Below are 17,676 nucleotides of genomic sequence, written 5' to 3' on the forward strand. Positions count from 1 at the left end.
TATCATGAGATACAATCAATGCCGCACAATTTACACTAGTATGACAAGCATTACTAAGAGTACTCTCTCAACTTTGTCTTATTTCAAGACAGTCTCCTCAAAGAACAGCATTCGAAGTACCTTTAATTAACGTCTTGGACATTGTTTAGATGGTTTTTGGTTGACCTTGTATTCAGAGTGGGTACAGGAGTAATTACAGCTTCTCCGAAAACACTTTTTGTACTATTTTTCTTCTTTTTGCCATTTCACCAATGGACAATGATTAAAACCTATTCTGTGTATTTTTATTCTCGTGTATTATGACTGCTATTTATCTTTTTGATAATTTAACACAGAAAAAGAAAAAAGACTTTATTGGCTCCCTGCTCCCCTCTCTCTTTTTTTTTTCTTTTTTTTACTTGCTAACAGACAAGGTTAAATTCTTATTGGCTCAATCATGACAGATACATCTTCTCAACATATCTTGCACACAAATGATCCATATCCTAGTGCAAATTCCGTCGTAAGTAATACTTCTACCACTTATAAATCGACCCCAGTTCATACCACCCCAACTCCCCAACAACAACAACAACAACAACAACAACAATCTTCTCCTCCATACGAGACTGGGAGACAGCAATACTCACATCCGTATCCCATGGTATGTAACCTTTCAGTATAACCATCTAAAAAAAATTATGTATATCTGATTTAATGCTCCCTTAGCAACCTCCAGGTGTTGTTTTACCTCCTACTTCTCCACAAGTCGCTTATACCAATCGACCTGCAGAAACAGCTCCTACCCCTAGCACTACAACTACTGCTACTGCAACTGTTGAACAAGTTGTAGAAGAACCACTCTATGTAAACGCAAAACAATACCATCGAATTCTTAAACGAAGAGCTGCAAGAGCAAGACTTGAAGAACTAAACCGAGTGGCTAAAGCTAGAAAACCATACCTTCATGAAAGTCGTCACAGACATGCCATGCGTCGCCCACGCGGTCCAGGTGGAAGATTCCTAAGTAAGAATCATAAAAATGTTTTGCCCAAACAAAAAAAAATCTCACATTATCATAATTATCATAGCTGCAGCTGAAGTGGCTGAGCTCGAAAAAGCCGGCAAACTACCTGAAGAAGGAACAAGCCCTTCATTGCCCGCAGAGCATCAACAGCCAATGAATTGGCCCCCAATGCAAGCTTACAGTCATTTAAATAGTGAACAAGCCCCTCCTCCTCCTCCTCCTTCTCAACAACAATTACCACAACATTAAACACACACTTTTTAGACACACCCATTTTTTTTTATATATATATTATTTACATACTAAAAGTTATCAAAGTTACCATAAGATGTAGCCTGTTGTTTTTGCTTCTTTTGCGAGACACCAATTTCTTCCTTTTCTTCAATCTCCTTTCGCTTTGTCTTTTCATCGTTCATGTATTTACCAATAGTTGTCTCTGTCGTATTTCCATTCTTTTTAGACACATTAGGACCAAACCAACCCATGCGATCCTCCTTTTCTCGTTTTAATCGGGCTTCTTCATCCTCAGCATCCGCATTAGCTACATGCGCCAATTTCTTTTGTAATCGTGTCTGGTATTCTTCAAAAGGATCCACAAATACTTGAACTTGTTTCATTCGAATATCTCGTTCAGGACGATCTTTTTCATCCACAGGAATCGCTTCTAGCTTTTTTAGTACATCCATACCACCTACCACTTTACCAAACACTGTATGTTGACCATCTAATTGTGGTGCTGGCGCATACGTAATGAAACTATTATTTTTGAGAAGAAAAAAAAAGGAGGTTGAGTCATACCACATAAAAGATGTGTGTGCGCGTGTGTTTGTGGAGTGACACTTACAATTGTGAACTGTTGGTGTCTTTACCCTTATTAGCCATACTAAGAATACCACGAGCATTATGTGTTAACGTTGTCTTGATTTCATCAGGAAAATCTCGTTTCCAAATAGATTCACCACCTTTTCCAGTTCCTGTAGGATCACCACCTTGAATCTATACCACCCGCCCATTATTTCGGTTAATATACATTCTTTTCTTCCTTTACTGATAAAAAGTATCATACCATGAATTTCTTGATGTTGCGATGGAATAAGACGTTGTTGTAGTATCCACTTTTGGCCAGCTGAACAAAATTGTGACATGTTCGTGGTACCTATATACACAAGAATGAAGAAGTTAGATATCTAGAAAGATAAAAAGTGTGTATATAAATGTACTTACCCTGTCACTGAATAATTCAATATTGATATTACCGTAGTTTGTCACAATACGAGCATATGTCTTTGACTTGATTCGTTTATACATAAACTCATCCTCATCCAATAAAGCTCGGGTACTTTCCTGATAAGGGTTCAATGCAGTAGAGGTGAAAGAAGCAGCAGCATCACCTGTGGTATAATGAGCAGCATTGTAAGGCAAAGATACTTTCTTTTGATGAAAACTAGTAGGGATCTTTTCCTTTTCTTCTTCTTCATTCTTTTTGGCAAGTGCGTCAAACACTTTCTTAGTGTTGCCCATACCCGCCACATTGATATTATTCGTAGGTTTTCTTTTTTCTAATTCTTCGGCAACATTAACGACCTTTTTGTTGGTTTTCAAATAATCGAATTTCGACATGTCACGTTTCTCTAAGTTATGAGGATCCTGAATCATGATGATATCCTTTCTAGTAAATGGCTCATCCGTAATCAAATCGCGCATGTGCTTAGCCTTGATATTCAACTTTTCAATGGTGTCATAAGCAAAAACATTTCCAGTTGTCTTGATGGCAGCAATCGCTGTATGGTCCGAGAACACTTTGAAGGTCACAGGACAGTAAAACTCGTCTTTTTCATTCTTGGAAAAATGAAGCTTGATTAAATCCTTTGTCTGCAACTTTTCACCTGTCACAGGGTTGGTTCCGTATTTCTTAATGTATGGAATAATATAAACCAAGTCGAAAATAATGCCATCGGGGGTACAGACAGGATGTTCAAACGGTTGAAGTGATAATGAACAACAGTAAAAAGGAAGTCGTTTAAAACCTGCTGATTTACGCTGGCCAGTGATGCCTGCCGAAGCTGAATGTTGACCAACTTCGCCACTCCATTCGGAATGAGTAATGTATAATTTGTCTGTCCATTTACCCATTTTTGTGTTTGTGTTTGTCAATTAAAAAGAAAAAAAAAAAGAAAAGGGCACTCCTTTATCAACCAATGTGTGTCAAGGCAGTCACCGAAAAACCCAAGTCACCTCTGTAGAGCGGCATTGCGTTTACAATTAAACACCAAGTTACTAATAACTATGTTCATCCAAGGTGAAGACCTCAGATTTAAGACCTTGACTATGCTATATTATCATGACAAAGATGCGGCTAATATAATTGCATGTTACGGTCATTAAAAAACCAGTAGATGCTACACCCAATATTGATCTTTTAATCTTTCTTGGCCCTTTTTTTCGCCTAACACACTGTTTTGAATTGATTTTTTTGTATAGTAAACCGTCGTTTTCGTACGTTCTTTCAGGCCAAACAATTACTCAAAATTATTGAAAATATCATATTGAATCATTAAATTTTAATTTTAAGATTTTTTTGAAAACACCTAAAATTGGCCAAAACACAAAGGGTATACCTCGAGGAAAATCACAAATTTAACAAATCAACCTTTTGAATACCCTTCCTGTAGATTTAATGAAAAGTGCTTCTATATAACCATAGCCCAAATTTAATGCTCTTTCCGCTGGTTTTGTTTTTAGAGCAGTTTTGTTATTAGAAAAATTATATTCGCGAGTCTGATTGTATAGATATCCGATTCCAATCCTTCAAATAAGACAAATGGGACCTTAAAACTTTTTGCCTCCTCCAGGTTCAGGTTGCCATTTTTGATATGCTCCTTCAGGTGTATCAAGCTTACAATTACTGCCTTCTTCTTGTCATAACAATATTTCCATGGTGCCGCTTTCTTTGCAAACTCGGACAGAGCAAGATCTTCAGTTTTTGTGTATAGTGATATTACTCTCAGATCGAGTTTTGACTCGTTTGATCGCTTTAAACAAGAAGGACTCTTGGTATCTCCCCTATCAGAGTAAATAAGTAAGATAAGAATTATTTTCAGAAAAAGAAAACGTACCAGATCAATCGGCAACCACTCCCGCGGAAAACGTTCTCCATTATGGGGCCATAAATCTTTATTATAAAGTCGGCCTCACTGCTTCCGTTCTCAGTTTCATATAAGTAGTTATAGTATCGCATAGACTCGAGACTACATTAAGAATTATTTAGTAAATAAAAATGTAATTATGAATATAAAAGAGCTCACATTTGGGAGTAAACTCTCTTCACTACTTTATCTGTTGTTGGCGCCTCGTCTATCTCTTTGATGACCTTGTCGAAGAATATATCATTATCTTCCACCTTGTTGAACTAAACAATAAATTAAGAATAAGGCATCACTTTATATAATGCAACCTACTCACTTTTTCAATGATGCTTTCCAAATGATGACAGTTATACTGGTCGATTTCTTGTTCTGTTGGGCTGCTGCTAGTGTTCGGAATGAAGATCGAAACTTTCGAGCGAGCTTCGATCGATGCTCGCTCAAAGCTCGCTTGAACCCAAAAAAAAGTGGCGCAAGCTCGAGTACAAAAACTCGGTTCGAGCTTCGTTCGAACTTACGCAAGATCGGTGCAAGCTTGAAAAGTTCGAACACTAGCTGCTGCTTAATAAATCTACAAGGCGTCTTTGGCTTTCTCCATCAAGCCCTGCAAGGTGTAAACCTTCTGTGTCATCGGAGATGTCGATAATGTTGTTCATGCCTAATCTGTAAACTAATCGTATCAGCAAGTGAAATTTGTTACTCAGAAAACAATCCTTACGTCTTAAAGTAGCTGCTTTTACTGTCTTTGGATACGTAACTTCTTACATATCGTCCAACAATGGTTCCAAAAGATTCTTTGTATCCGTCAATAAAAAAAGTATCTTTGGATACAAACTATAAAGAAAGATAAAAGGTAAGAATGATTACTGACTGATAAATAATAAACTCTCGTTACATTGACTTTAGGCTTCTTGATTGGACTTTTGATAGTGGCACTTGGGCTTATACTCATACCAGCAGCTTTGTCTCTACTTGCATCTTTTTGTTCGGCCTTGGGTTAAATGAATACTACTCGTTAGAATTTTTTCCAGTTAACGTTGTCCCATATCAGTGGATCGGGAGCATGAGTATTCTAATAAATCTTCAGTTTAACTGCATATTTTTTGCCCATGTATGATACTCCAAATCAGCATGGTCTTTTGAAGCTTGGTTTACTGCAAATACGTAGTCCTCCTCCGCATCTGCTTTCATATTGAAAGTGTACGCGCCTTCTTTAAAGAACTGAGGTAAACCGTTCTGATTTCTGTAATTTTGATATAACCAAATTTCGGTGTCCCTACACAAACGATTTCAACTTTTATGTAATTTAAATATTTGGACGTTGGGTTAATAACCATAAAGGAGTTCTGGTACGCTTTATTGTTTTCATCTTTGAGGTTTGTAAAAGAAGAGAAAAGTAGTACTAGGTGCTCTCAAGCTTGGTTTATTAGGAGTGCGGGTACTTTTTACTGAAAGAAGGGCAAAGAAAAAACGCCAAAAAAAAATTTCACTTTGTAAACAAACAGATTGACGTCAGCACCTACTTGTGAGTCTAGATTATAGCACATTGTGACCATGCATAATTTTAAAGGAAAAAGCACTTCATTTTAGAACCAGCTTCTCTTTGAGCAATGAGTGTCTGTAGCGGACAATGAAAGCTGGATCAAGCATCCTGTTTCGTTTGTTGGCGGGTGCTTGTCCCTTAAACCGAAATATGCTATACCATCCATTCTGGTTGATATCACTATCAAGAGATAAAGTTTTGTGATAATAAAACGCTTGTGCCCTTCCCTCTGCCTAAAAAACAAAAGCAAAGCAGCCCTCTACTTTTAAAAACCGCTCAAAGCTTTTGGGCTTTTACCGTCTACGTCATATTTTTTGCAAAAATCGTACATTAATTAAATCAGATTTGAGACAAATAGCCACACCTATGGCCAAAGGCCTTTACAATTAAACACCAAATTACTGATAACTATGTTCATCCAAGGTGAAAACCTCAGATTTAAGACCTTGACTATTCTGTATTTTAATGAAAAAGATGTGGCTAATATAAATGCATGTTACGGTCAGTAGATGCTGCATCCAATATTGATCTTTTAATCTTTCTTGGCCCTTTTTTTCGCCTAACACACTGTTTTGAAATGATTTTTTGTATAGTACCGTCGTTTTCGTAAGTTCTTTCAAGCTAAACAATTGCTCGAAATTATTGAACATATCATATTGAATTGTTAATTTTAATTTTAAGACTTTTTCAAAACGCCTAAAATTGGCCAAAACACAAAGGATATACCTCGAGGAAAATCACAAATTTAACAAGTCAACCTTTTGAATACCCTTCCTGTAGATTTAATGAAAAGTGTTTCTGTATAACTATAGCCCAAATTTAATGTTCTTTACGCTGGTTTTGTTTTTAGAGCAGTTTTGTTATTAGAAAAATTATATTCCGCGCATAATTAAAAAAAACAAGTTTTTGTTAGACAAAGCTTGTTTTTTACAAGTTAAATCTTTTTAAAAATTAGCCCAAAAGATGCACCTGCTTTTTCTACGCATTTTGGGTATAGGGTTGTCTAAGTAAAAGTTTAATATCCAGGGACCTTACTTTGACAGGGAAATTATAAAACAAAAAACTTATTCCACGCCCGTAATTTTTCCTTTTTGGGATCACCACGCCCGTAACCCGACTCTGCCATCGGACTAAGAAATATACGGGCGTTGCAAACTGACTGCCCAACAAAAATTCAATCCTCACCCCGTAATCCACTATGACAGCAACTCAACTTCGTAATTAGATAATACCACCAAAAGATGTTGAATGAAGCAGTAACTGTTACGCGTGCTCATATATTGGATTAACTCTTTGTGGATTTTGACGAGGAGTTTTCCAAATTGACATGCGATAAATTAAAAATGATCAATGATTCCCGCAAATTTCATTTCACTAATTATTATGAGTACAAAGAAGTGCAATATAAGCTTATTACCCGTTATACAGACGTACTTGATACGTACCATAGCCGTATTGCCACTATCACAATTATATTAGATTTTTTGCACTTGTTTATTCCTTCCAACGTCAAGAAGGATTACGATGCAAAGCGTGTCGTGCCAATGCTTGTTGGTATTGATGTGGAAGATATGCCTGAGACATTAGCTGTAGGGGAATCAAACGAAAAGCACAAGGATGAATTAAAAAAATTCCTTTTCACAAAAAGTAACAACCTTGGAACATGCCGTAGAATCATAATAGCTAAGCTGATTATAAAGCTTCTTCGTCGTTGTTTTGCTGCGAATGATTACACATACGCCAGTGTGAGATCAAATTGCATCTCTTTTTCTTAGCCTCTTGGTTGAACCTTTAGTTCCTTCTCTAACTTCAAATACAGAATAAAAACTACTTTCTATCTTTTTTTTTTACTAAGTTGATTTCCACTTAATTTGTAAGACTTTTCGATTTCCAGTCAAGAACCCACTTAATTTCTAAGATTTTTCGATTCCCAGTCAGTCAGTCACCCACTTAATATTTAAGACTTTTCGATTCCCAGTCAGTCAGACACCCATCTAATTCGATTCCCAGGGCAGAAAAAAAAAGACAAGTACTTCTCTGCCGCTTAATTTCTGATATTTGGAGCTTTTTAATTTATGTTATGCGGCTCAGATACAAAATCCCAGTCTATATGGGTCTGCTATTAGCGCTTGAAAATTATGGGCGTGGTGATATTATGTACGGGCGTGGAAATATTACGGGCGTGGAGATATTACGGGCGTGGAGATATTACGGGCATGGAGATATTACGGGCATGGAGATATTACAGCTACAAGAGTCGGGTCACGGGCGTGGAGGTCCCAAAAAGGAAATTTTAACGGGCGTGCGTTAATGGCTTTGATTATAAAATGTCATTTCTGATCAAACCGTTTCAAGATAAGCGAGTCTGTTTCCTCTGTAGACGTCATAGATTTCGTAGAACAAATTGAATTAGATGGTATTACAGCTGGCGTTTGCGCGCACATTTTCCTCAAAAAACATGTTTGTCATTAAAACAATACAGTGGATCGTCAAAACAGCTTCAAGCCTGTAAATTACAGTGAGAGAAGTTTAGTGCACTATTAATATGTTTAACCAGTGATTATCATGACGCGATCTTTTATATATTATACAGTGGTGCACGCTTAATGCACTGCATCGCGCATGTTGTTTGCGTAAGACGTGCACATAAATAGCTGTGATCAGACTGTAAATAACTGGTGCAGTGCCAGTGATTTAAGCATGTGAAAATAAGTCTTACGGATTGGATGACTACAACGCTGTCCTACACAGTCATATACTAATTGAAAAAGAAGCGTCTGAGTGTTCTGAACATTCTGGTTGATTTTCTGGAGGTGTCTACGTCACGGGTGACGAGTAATTGATGTTTAAATCGAGTAAAAAATAAGACATCCCTTAATGAAAAGTTCTGAAATTCAAAATATCTATTATGTTATGTGATATAGAAAAACATGCAGAAAGCCCGTTTTAATATAAAAACGGTGTTAAGGATTGCAAAAATGTTGATTGTGATTGGTTTTTATTAAATTTTCAAGAGAACCTGTATATACCACCTGAGCTATACTATATATAGTAATTTCTCTTATATACCACCTGCCGGATTGTACCCGGACAATCGATGCCCGGCAGGTGGTAGATAGCCCATTATACGTGTAGATATGGATTAATAAAACGGCATTTTTTAGGCTCATAAAGTTATTTTTTGACTTACGGTTAACGTAAATAGATAATAGTAGGAACACAGTAATACTTTATTATGCTTCACTTTACTTTACTTCAAAATAATTTGGATATCATCTCTTTTAAATGCTATAAATGAGGCCTTTCGGCAGTCAACACAGATTAAACAGTACTTGAAATATAGGCTTTCAAAAACAGCTTTGCTTTAGATGTCGATAAAAGTGAATTAACATACTTAGTTTTTCGCTGTAAGCATGGAAATGCTCGTAAGACTACTATTGAAATCGTTGAGGAAAAAGAGAGCAAATGATCAAGCTGTAAGAATAAATATCCAATCTAATTAAGATTCAAGCATCGAAAGCTTTTACGGGTACAAGCAGTAGACCAATCTGATGAGGTTAACCGAGAACACTTGCACGGCCATTTCTTGTCTATGGAAAGTATGAAGGAAAATACGTTACTAGACAGAGCACTGTTAATCTTGTAAAGAAATGGTGGTAGGAGGGTTCTGCCTATTTAACACCTGCCAGACTTCACATAACAGACAGGTGGTAATTGACTTTATGAGCCTAAAAAGTGCCGTTTTATTAATCCATATCTACACGTATAATGGGCTATCTACCACCTGCCGGGCATCGATTGTCCGGGTACAATCCGGCAGGTGGTATATAAGAGGAATTACTATATATAGTATAGCTCAGGTGGTATACACATATTTTCATTTTCAAGAAGAACAAAATAAAACAATTCATTTAAGCGTCAATGCAAGCTCTCGCGGGAAGACACTTTAATTCAATGTACGTTATAATAAAAACGATTGAGAGTATATGGGACATGAATAGAGCGTTACATAATTTCTGTTAATGTGTATCAATTTTTATTATTTTGTTTTGCAACAACTATGAGCACCCTGGTTGTCACTGGCATTTTTGATACCCAAATCCTTCGAAAGTTTTGCGTTCTCCTCTTTGAGTATTTCTTCGTATTGATTGATTTGACTATCGGAAGCTATATAATAGATATACGAAGGATTATTTTGTCGACTTCGTCTCGTACTTTCCGTACACCAAAGTAGTTCAATTTCAGATACTACGGCGGCGAAATGGATCACCCTAATCACATCACAATTAAATTTTCATTTTATTGAGTTAATCAATCATACCCACTTACCAAACTTTTTTACCACGACTCTTCACGCTCTCTGCTGTACTAGCCATAAGAGCGCTATACAAAAATGTTAGTAAGCAAATCTTAATTTTCTTCTTCATCCCCCTGTACTTACATCAATAAATTAAAGAAGATAACCACAGTAACGAGAGAAAATAATATAGACAGACACATAATAAAAAGCTATCACCTGCATCACCATCATTGATTGGATCCCATACACCGTATACAAAGAACCATACTTGGTAAAATGCTTTGAACCAATTACTAAATCCATTATCCGCACTAACATTAACAAAGTTAACGGTTCCGCTTGGGTTCTCGCTACCATTCACTGTGTAATCGCCAGCATAATTTTCTTGAAAAAAATCGTCGAGTTGTAAACGCAACGCTATGATATATGACATGGTAAAGCCAAGAATCACAAGGACCATAATAGTAAATACCGCCCTAACCCTTATACAAAGCTGAATGATGATTTCGAGTGTGATACCCTGAAGAAAAAAAATTATAAGCAAAGCTATAATTTTAATTTTTTTTTTTTTTTTTTTTTTTTTTTTTTTTACTTACAAAAAACGATATTACACGCAATCTTAGAATACCGTGCGTCCACAGAATTAAATTACTAACACTGCAAATTTCATTCTAAATATGTGACAATTATTAACTTTTTCTATTTTCAACGATAAATCAGCAACTTACAAAATAGGATCCGCCATGTATCATTTGAATAAGCGTAACGACTGGGAAAACATATGCAAAAAAATCGATCCAGTTATATCCCGATGAGAAATAGCTGTGTAAACAACTTGTTTTGGCAAATTGGCGACCCTCTTGTATGACGAGCACTGAAAGAGACGCACACATAAAAAAAACCGAAGTAATCTGGCCAGGATGCTCTATTTTGAGTGGTGCTCCTTCATACCCATATAGTTCTGAGGCAAACAAAACGCTGGTGGCATAAGAAGCATAATAAATGGCGTGTAAAGCATAAATACACCAGAATCTCCAGCGAGCAAACGTTTCCCACTTATATTGTACCATCACCTCGCAAACTGTATCACCTTGCTTAAAGATATTATTGGAATCTTGATCTACAGCAACTTTGACAAATGCACTCTTTGCTTTGTAGGTAATAAGATTGTCAGGTTTATACTCTAGATTCTTGGGCCGATCTTCGGGGAGTTCAGTATATATGTTGAATTGAGGAAGGGGGACAACGCATACTTTGGCAGCACCTCTGGGATCCTTTCGTGCTTTTTTGAAAAATATTCTCACATAATAAAGGAACGCGTATTTTACGATTTCGCATAATAGTTGGACTGCCTTTGTAAAACGACAATCTAGCTTTTTCCGAAGTCTAAACATAGAAATATACCACCCGCTGTATTTTGTTAATTGTTCCATAGTTGCACGAGACTCTAAATTTCTTAGGTTGGAAATTTTGACTTTGAAACCATGTGCCAATTCAGAATCTAGAACCCCGAGTTTTTTCTTGTCGATCGTCAAAAAAGAAAGCTTCTTGGAGCTGGTAAGCAGAAGATCTTTTTAAAAAGAAACAGACGTTAAAAACATTCGATAAAGTAATTATGTTCTTACCGGTGTCATCTTCCTCCTGAAGAAATAAAAGAGCGTCAGTAAGTGCAAAGAAACATCCAGGGCCCAGTTTTTTAGCATCCGATAGGATACGATCGAATAAAAATTTGTACAATTTGTGATCCAGTTCTTCGATGAGGACAGTTAACACATTTTCATTTCCGGCTATCATGTCCAAATTTTTCGGTGGTTGGACTATCAAATTCAAATCAGAGCTTCGATAGGTTATTGCCGCTGAATCTGAAGCTAATCGGAATTCCGTTACTGGGGCAGGGATACCAGCTTTCTTGATCCCCAAAAGTTCCTTTAAACTCTCTATTTTATCCCTTAATGATTCTTTGTCCTTGTGTGGGAGCTCCTTTTTAATCGTCCGGGCATAACTGAAGATACTTATGGGTATCTCTTTTTCTAAAATCGATTTGATAACTTGTCTACCATCTTTAAACGAAGCCAACATAGCGAGTGTCCTGCTCCCAGCAATAGTCGAAAAGAAGTTAGACTCAATGTCAATGTCTTTTACAGCTGATTCGATTAATTCTTTTGTCTTGCGGAGTATCATATGATAGTTATCCTGATTACAAGTGATTAGTTACTTTATATGTATCTTTTGTGTTCTACGGCTATCCTTACTTTCTGAAAACTCTTTTGGATTCCATCAGCGGTGAGATAATGAAGTGTCTGACATGCACTTTCTAGCTTATGATAATCAAAAGGCTTTTGACCTTTAACGTTTGTATGCAGAGAAAAATCATCCAACGGTAGAAATAACTCCTCTGTGTGATAATGAGTCAACTGCTCACACTTTTTCGTTTCATTTTCCGTGATATTTACTATCATTCTGCCAGAAGCCATCCCACCAATAAATCGAATACTTTCAAATCTTTGAATTCTCCAGTTTTCACGAAAAGAGTATTTGATACCATAGTCCGGTCCTTTATACGCTCTTATATAGAGTAGTTTATCGTCTTGTTTGGAGGCCACAGTTTCCATATTAGCAGCTGGAGTTATTAAATCATTTGACGGATTGACCAGACTAATAGCTGGACCAGATAATTCCCAAAGTTGCACGGTATATAGACCAAATCGAATCAGAAGCTGATTTCCATTAACATTTAAAATGCCACATTTCAAACTGTTAAAATCTCGTAAGTTGTTAGAAAGCTCATACTTAGCTCCGTAATAAGGTGTTTTCAATCCTTCGTCGTTAATCCAGTTAAAAACAATATTGTTCACAGGATTTTCATTTTCATCAAGAAGCATCGGTTGGGGAGAGCCAATCAGGTTTGAAGGATGCCCGTTACTCCTTCTCACGTCATATCGATCAATATCTAATATAAGTGAATTTGTTACATGTTCATCTCCCTGGACTGACGTATAGATCCCCTTAAGGCACTTTTCGTTATTTTCATTGGTTCCACGCACAACAAACGGCTGAATTCTTTTTCCTGTTGATGTATTTCCATGTTTACGTACATTACTTTCCGGATGTACCAAAGGCCGTTCTATTCTATAAATAGACTTCTCAGCCTCAACATACCATACTTCAAAAACCACACAATTGTCTTGCAATCCCGACATGGCAATATATCGACCATCATAACAAAATCGGATATGCGTGAGCGCAAAAGATTCGGAAAAGCCTTTCTGAGATTTCAATTGGTAAACCAGCAATCCACTATTGACATTATAAATTTTGACAGATTTAGTAAGTGCTACAAATGTGGCTGTATATTTGCAGTTTTTAGAAAATGCCACAATGCTTTGTTTTGGAGCAGAAAACGAGGTTAAGCGTACACCATTTTGAAGAGACCAGACACGAGCAATACCACCTCTGAAATGTGTTGTCAAAAGATTGTGTCGAACATGTCGACTAATTTGAATGATGTCTTCCATATCTGAAGGTATGTTATTGTTATCATAATATACCCAAGTTACAGATTTGATAAAGCTGGAGTCAATTTCAAATCCTTCTCGATAAACCTCGCCCGAACAAAACAATGATAAATCAAACAAATAGCTGACAGATTTCTTGTTAGGAAAATCTTCGTACACCTCTACAGCCTTTGTGTTGATTATGGCAAGTGAGTTGAGTTTTTCATGAAAGAAAACAGCACGACCATCACACTTTATCTTTACATTGCATAAAGTTATAATACTATTTTTCGCCTTAAATACATAGCAGTATGGATTTTTTGGATCATGATAACCAGAATTATTTTGTGGGACTCTTTCATAAAATGATAGAACAATATATTCACCATTCGGAGATATCGATAAGAACTTGCAGTGAGGGCCTTTAAAATCTTTTATAGTCTTGGTAATATCAAGGATAATAGGGGTTTCTTCATTGTAGCTTGTTACTGTTTCTTTAAATCTACGCCTAATGATAGAAATATTGCCATTTTGCTTCGTTACATTGGCTACCCATTTTTTATCGCGAGATATGTCTAGCAAGATGACTTCGTGACGCATGTCATTGTTTAAAATATTCAAGTTCCCTGTTTCCGCTTTTGGTAAATTTCTTTCATTGAGGGGTACCGTTTCTGAGATATCTTCAAGGATATCTGTTCTTCCCACTTCTATAATGGTATCCATCTTTTTCTTAATTATCAAAAAGAGTAAAAAAGAAAGTTTTTTTTCTTTTTTTTGACTGGCTTGTACAAAAAATGGGGTTATACAATAAATATAGTGGCACCTTCCCAAAAAGCTTATTTTATACACAAGATTTTAGCTCGGATGCCAGTTAATAATAAGGTATCATAGTGTATTAGTTATAGAAATCCGTAATTGAAATAGATGTATCAATTAATCTACAACGTAAATTTCGCGTTGGATAAAGTTACGGGTCTCTTAGGGACAGCCAAATTTTTCTTAGGGACAGCCAAAGTGCACGTAGCCATGGCCTAGGATCGGGTACCTTTTGTGGCATTCTGGCCATGGGTGTGTCCAATCAAAACTCTGGGATAGAACATAAGTAGAGCATTCTGTTGAATTTGAGCATAAGTAGGAAGTTTCATTAGCCAATTTTTCGGCCCGAGAAAAATTTGATAGCTGGGCCTGTTGTTAATTAGTTTGTTATTCCGCTTTGAAGGGTTATAAATAATAACAAAGGAACAAAAACTTTCAGCACTTCTTTACATTATTTTCAAAGTTTTATTTTAAATGGGTCCTAAACGGGACTTAATTTCTACTGAATCCGAAAGCTTTCTCTTGAGGACTGACAAAAAAAAAGAGGAATAGACCTTCAGGCCAAAAGAACCAACCGGGAACTATTGGTGTAGGAAGACCTTTTAAGATGCGAGACACCATTAGAACTGTACAGACTACCTTAAGCAATTTTACCTCTATAGATCAATCAAAAGTTTCTGATGTGAGTTTATTACTCTTTTTACATGGGATTTATTATTGATGTTAATTTAAGATACCGGAGACTGCAAGTGGCAGTAACAATGATCAAATAGGGATTGGATCAGTAATGCAAATATGCAATTTTTACCTGAAATGATTGAAGATCAAACTAATGACAATTCCACCAATTATTTGATTGACCAGGTTCAGTAAGATGAGTCAAGGTAATAAAAGGTTTTTTTGGGATTAGTCAAATAATATATCTTATTTATTTTTTTAATATAGTTTTGACGAGGAAATGGATGACAATTTGCTTGACTTTGATAGCGAAGACGAAGTTGATGATAATGACAATGATGATGATGGAAATAGTGATGATATTTTCTGTCGAAGCAATAATAACAGTGACGATACTGACTCAAATGAGGAAAGTGTCATTAATAAATATTCAAAAAGACTCCAGGAAGAATTTAAAGGCTGTACAATTGAAAACCCATAACTACCATACCAAAATAAAACTTTCTGGGTCTACCAACCCATGCCGTCTTTCTCACTTAAAGAAAGTTCGGATGTCAACAATTTGTACATCCCTCGTGTTTTCTTATGGCTTCCTGAATATTTCATGAATGCTCAAGAAAAATTGAAATGCCAAAATGCAATTGTGAAATTAAATCGAATGGTTTTAACACCAAGACTCGTGCCCGAAAAATAATTGATTTCGAAAAGTAAGTGATCTGGTAGTAATGAGGGGAAAATGTTTTAATTGAATTTCATTTTTAGTTCATATTATCTTATGTCAAAACGATATGTCTGTAGTGCACCACCTGAATCTCCAAAACATACTTTTAACGGATACGACGACTCGATTGTTAGGCAGTTATCTTTGGGATGCCAAACTGATTTTCCCGCATTTATTACCCATAAATCAGGTATTTCAAAGATGCTCATGAATTTTATGAGAGCACTTTTTCAAAATTCGATTGGACCTCATCGTATGAGTAAGATTTTAGAAGAGCTGCATCATCTCAAACATGACACCTTGGAGTTACAGTACTTGGACGCCGTTAAATATTTTAATAACAGCACTATTCACGGATTTTTTGAATCCTCAACAGTCGAAAAGTTTTCCGCATACAGCGATAAAATGAGATATGGTGGCGTATGTCCTAGCTCCAAGTATATCAGCCATGTGTACACATCATTTATTACTTTGCTGCGCTCAAAGATGAAACGTGAGACCATGGTAAAGGATGGTGAAATTCTTAAGGTGGACCATTCTTTTAAAATTATTAAAAAGATAGCCAAAGTTGGTGGTAAGCCTGTATTCCAAGCATTGTACACCGTTTGTAACGAGTATGAAGAAGTAAGTGCAATGGCTTTTGTACCGACAAAAGGTCACGCACATGTCAAACCATTGTTGTGCGCTCTCAAGAGGTCGTACGAGCTATATGGTTATACCATGCCAAAAATAGTTTTTACAGACAATGTCGTTGGCGATCAGAAGCTCTTTGAAGACATTTTCCCTTCCTTGATAATTGATGTTAAACATGTTGATGATGTAACGGTCGAAGTAACTGATCAAGAACACGAATCACCCGTGTATAAAATCCCTTCGGATGTTACAGTTGAATGTTTAAGTAGCATTGATTCCATCGACGTTTTTATGCAAACAGTTTTAAATGATATTCATGATAGAAGAACCAGAGTAAATATTGGTTTTGATTGCGAGTCGTATTATACCATCAGGCCGTTTTATCAAGAGAAAATTGCTATTATACAAATTGCTTACATACAACAACAAAAAAGGATGACAGTAAATACAGAGATACCATTTTGGTTAACCAGGCTCAGTGTGATATGATGCGTAGCAATATTCGACATTAAACACGTTTGGTAAATGCTCAAAGACCCGATACTTTCACCCATTTGGATTCAAGTGAATTGAGCAGTAAAGTCATCAGTAATGATCTGAATGTTCCTGTTATTATCAGCTCTTTGCAAACTTCCCAAATTACCGTGCCAACTAGAGTCATTGCTCCAACCCTTATGACACCAATCGACATTTGTAGTAATTCTTTCGCATTCCAACAGCTTCAGCATAGTTCTAGAATGCAAATTACTCAATTGCAAAATTATTTCACGTCTGCGACTACTACTACTACTAGAAATCGCAGAATTTTTTACATTCTTCCACCGAAAAAAAAAAAAGAAAACCAAGGGCATGTAAGAAGTTTAACTGTTCTCCATGCAAGGGCAAGATGAATAGAAATTTTTGTACTTCTCAAACTATGTAATAAACTATCAGTTGTAAACCATTATTTATATTCAATGTAGTCCTGTAAAAAATGAGATCATACAGAATAGGTTTTTTTTTGGAAGCGCCTACGGCGTTCCCAAAAAATCACATTAATTAAATCAGATTTGAGACAAATAGCCATACCTATGGCCAAAGGCCTTTACAATTAAACACCAAATTACTGATAACTATGTTCATCCAAGGTGAAAACCTCAGATTTAAGACCTTGACTATTCTGTATTTTAATGAAAAAGATGTGGCTAATATAAATGCATGTTACGGTCAGTAGATGCTGCATCCAATATTGATCTTTTAATCTTTCTTGGCCCTTTTTTTCGCCTAACACACTGTTTTGAAATGATTTTTTGTATAGTACCGTCGTTTTCGTAAGTTCTTTCAAGCTAAACAATTGCTCGAA

The 17,676-nt window shown here is 36.3% G+C and overlaps 5 protein-coding genes across 5 annotated transcripts; 2 read left to right on the forward strand and 3 right to left on the reverse strand.

Annotated features, from left to right (window-relative positions):
- The first annotated feature begins 364 nt into the window (after nucleotides 1-364).
- On the forward strand, nucleotides 365-1,278 carry EV154DRAFT_503462 (CCAAT-binding transcription factor (CBF-B/NF-YA) subunit B-domain-containing protein). The gene is made up of 3 exons (XM_051600931.1): nucleotides 365-643; nucleotides 709-1,006; nucleotides 1,071-1,278. Exons 1-3 carry the CDS (start codon nucleotides 437-439, stop codon nucleotides 1,253-1,255), a joined length of 690 nt encoding a protein of 229 aa, XP_051459374.1. The 5' UTR covers nucleotides 365-436; the 3' UTR covers nucleotides 1,256-1,278.
- Nucleotides 1,279-3,282, reverse strand: EV154DRAFT_440721 (peptidyl-prolyl cis-trans isomerase-like 2). Its single transcript, XM_051596932.1, has 4 exons — nucleotides 2,231-3,282; nucleotides 2,073-2,162; nucleotides 1,851-2,002; nucleotides 1,279-1,762 (listed from the first exon to the last, which is right to left on the reverse strand). The coding sequence occupies exons 1-4, from the start codon at nucleotides 3,137-3,139 to the stop codon at nucleotides 1,309-1,311; spliced, it is 1,605 nt and encodes a 534-aa protein (XP_051459375.1). The 5' UTR covers nucleotides 3,140-3,282; the 3' UTR covers nucleotides 1,279-1,308.
- A 297-nt stretch (nucleotides 3,283-3,579) lies between these two features.
- Nucleotides 3,580-4,535, reverse strand: EV154DRAFT_503466 (uncharacterized protein). Its single transcript, XM_051600932.1, has 4 exons — nucleotides 4,469-4,535; nucleotides 4,312-4,415; nucleotides 4,123-4,254; nucleotides 3,580-4,069 (listed from the first exon to the last, which is right to left on the reverse strand). The coding sequence occupies exons 3-4, from the start codon at nucleotides 4,242-4,244 to the stop codon at nucleotides 3,745-3,747; spliced, it is 447 nt and encodes a 148-aa protein (XP_051459376.1). The 5' UTR covers nucleotides 4,245-4,254; nucleotides 4,312-4,415; nucleotides 4,469-4,535; the 3' UTR covers nucleotides 3,580-3,744.
- A 2,500-nt stretch (nucleotides 4,536-7,035) lies between these two features.
- Nucleotides 7,036-7,467, forward strand: EV154DRAFT_479871 (uncharacterized protein; the record flags this gene model as incomplete). The annotated part of the gene is made up of 1 exon (XM_051598291.1): nucleotides 7,036-7,467. One exon carries the CDS (start codon nucleotides 7,036-7,038, stop codon nucleotides 7,465-7,467), a length of 432 nt encoding a protein of 143 aa, XP_051459377.1.
- Nucleotides 7,468-9,705: 2,238 nt separating this feature from the next.
- EV154DRAFT_503473 (uncharacterized protein) lies at nucleotides 9,706-14,220 on the reverse strand. Its single transcript, XM_051600933.1, has 7 exons — nucleotides 12,245-14,220; nucleotides 11,618-12,185; nucleotides 10,721-11,562; nucleotides 10,589-10,663; nucleotides 10,157-10,512; nucleotides 10,022-10,123; nucleotides 9,706-9,963 (listed from the first exon to the last, which is right to left on the reverse strand). Exons 1-7 carry the CDS (start codon nucleotides 14,207-14,209, stop codon nucleotides 9,732-9,734), a joined length of 4,140 nt encoding a protein of 1,379 aa, XP_051459378.1. The 5' UTR covers nucleotides 14,210-14,220; the 3' UTR covers nucleotides 9,706-9,731.
- Nucleotides 14,221-17,676: the final 3,456 nt, after the last annotated feature.

The sequence above is a fragment of the Mucor mucedo genome (assembly GCF_025094135.1).
Source record: "Mucor mucedo strain NRRL 3635 chromosome Unknown EV154scaffold_29, whole genome shotgun sequence".
NCBI classification, from domain to species: domain Eukaryota; kingdom Fungi; phylum Mucoromycota; class Mucoromycetes; order Mucorales; family Mucoraceae; genus Mucor; species Mucor mucedo.

Coding starts and splice junctions, on each gene's coding strand:
- EV154DRAFT_503462 (XM_051600931.1), top strand. CDS start 437: ATGACAGATACATCTTCTCAACATATCTTGCACACAAATGATCCATAT. Junction 644..708: donor ACTCACATCCGTATCCCATG/GTATGTAACCTT, acceptor ATGCTCCCTTAG/CAACCTCCAGGTGTTGTTTT. Junction 1,007..1,070: donor TCCAGGTGGAAGATTCCTAA/GTAAGAATCATA, acceptor TAATTATCATAG/CTGCAGCTGAAGTGGCTGAG.
- EV154DRAFT_440721 (XM_051596932.1), bottom strand. CDS start 3,139: ATGGGTAAATGGACAGACAAATTATACATTACTCATTCCGAATGGAGT. Junction 2,003..2,072: donor GCAACATCAAGAAATTCATG/GTATGATACTTT, acceptor CGGGTGGTATAG/ATTCAAGGTGGTGATCCTAC. Junction 1,763..1,850: donor GACACCAACAGTTCACAATT/GTAAGTGTCACT, acceptor CAAAAATAATAG/TTTCATTACGTATGCGCCAG.
- EV154DRAFT_503466 (XM_051600932.1), bottom strand. CDS start 4,244: ATGCGATACTATAACTACTTATATGAAACTGAGAACGGAAGCAGTGAG. Junction 4,070..4,122: donor AGTGGTTGCCGATTGATCTG/GTACGTTTTCTT, acceptor TTACTCTGATAG/GGGAGATACCAAGAGTCCTT.
- EV154DRAFT_503473 (XM_051600933.1), bottom strand. CDS start 14,209: ATGGATACCATTATAGAAGTGGGAAGAACAGATATCCTTGAAGATATC. Junction 10,664..10,720: donor TACATGGCGGATCCTATTTT/GTAAGTTGCTGA, acceptor TCACATATTTAG/AATGAAATTTGCAGTGTTAG. Junction 10,124..10,156: donor TATTTTCTCTCGTTACTGTG/GTTATCTTCTTT, acceptor ATGTAAGTACAG/GGGGATGAAGAAGAAAATTA.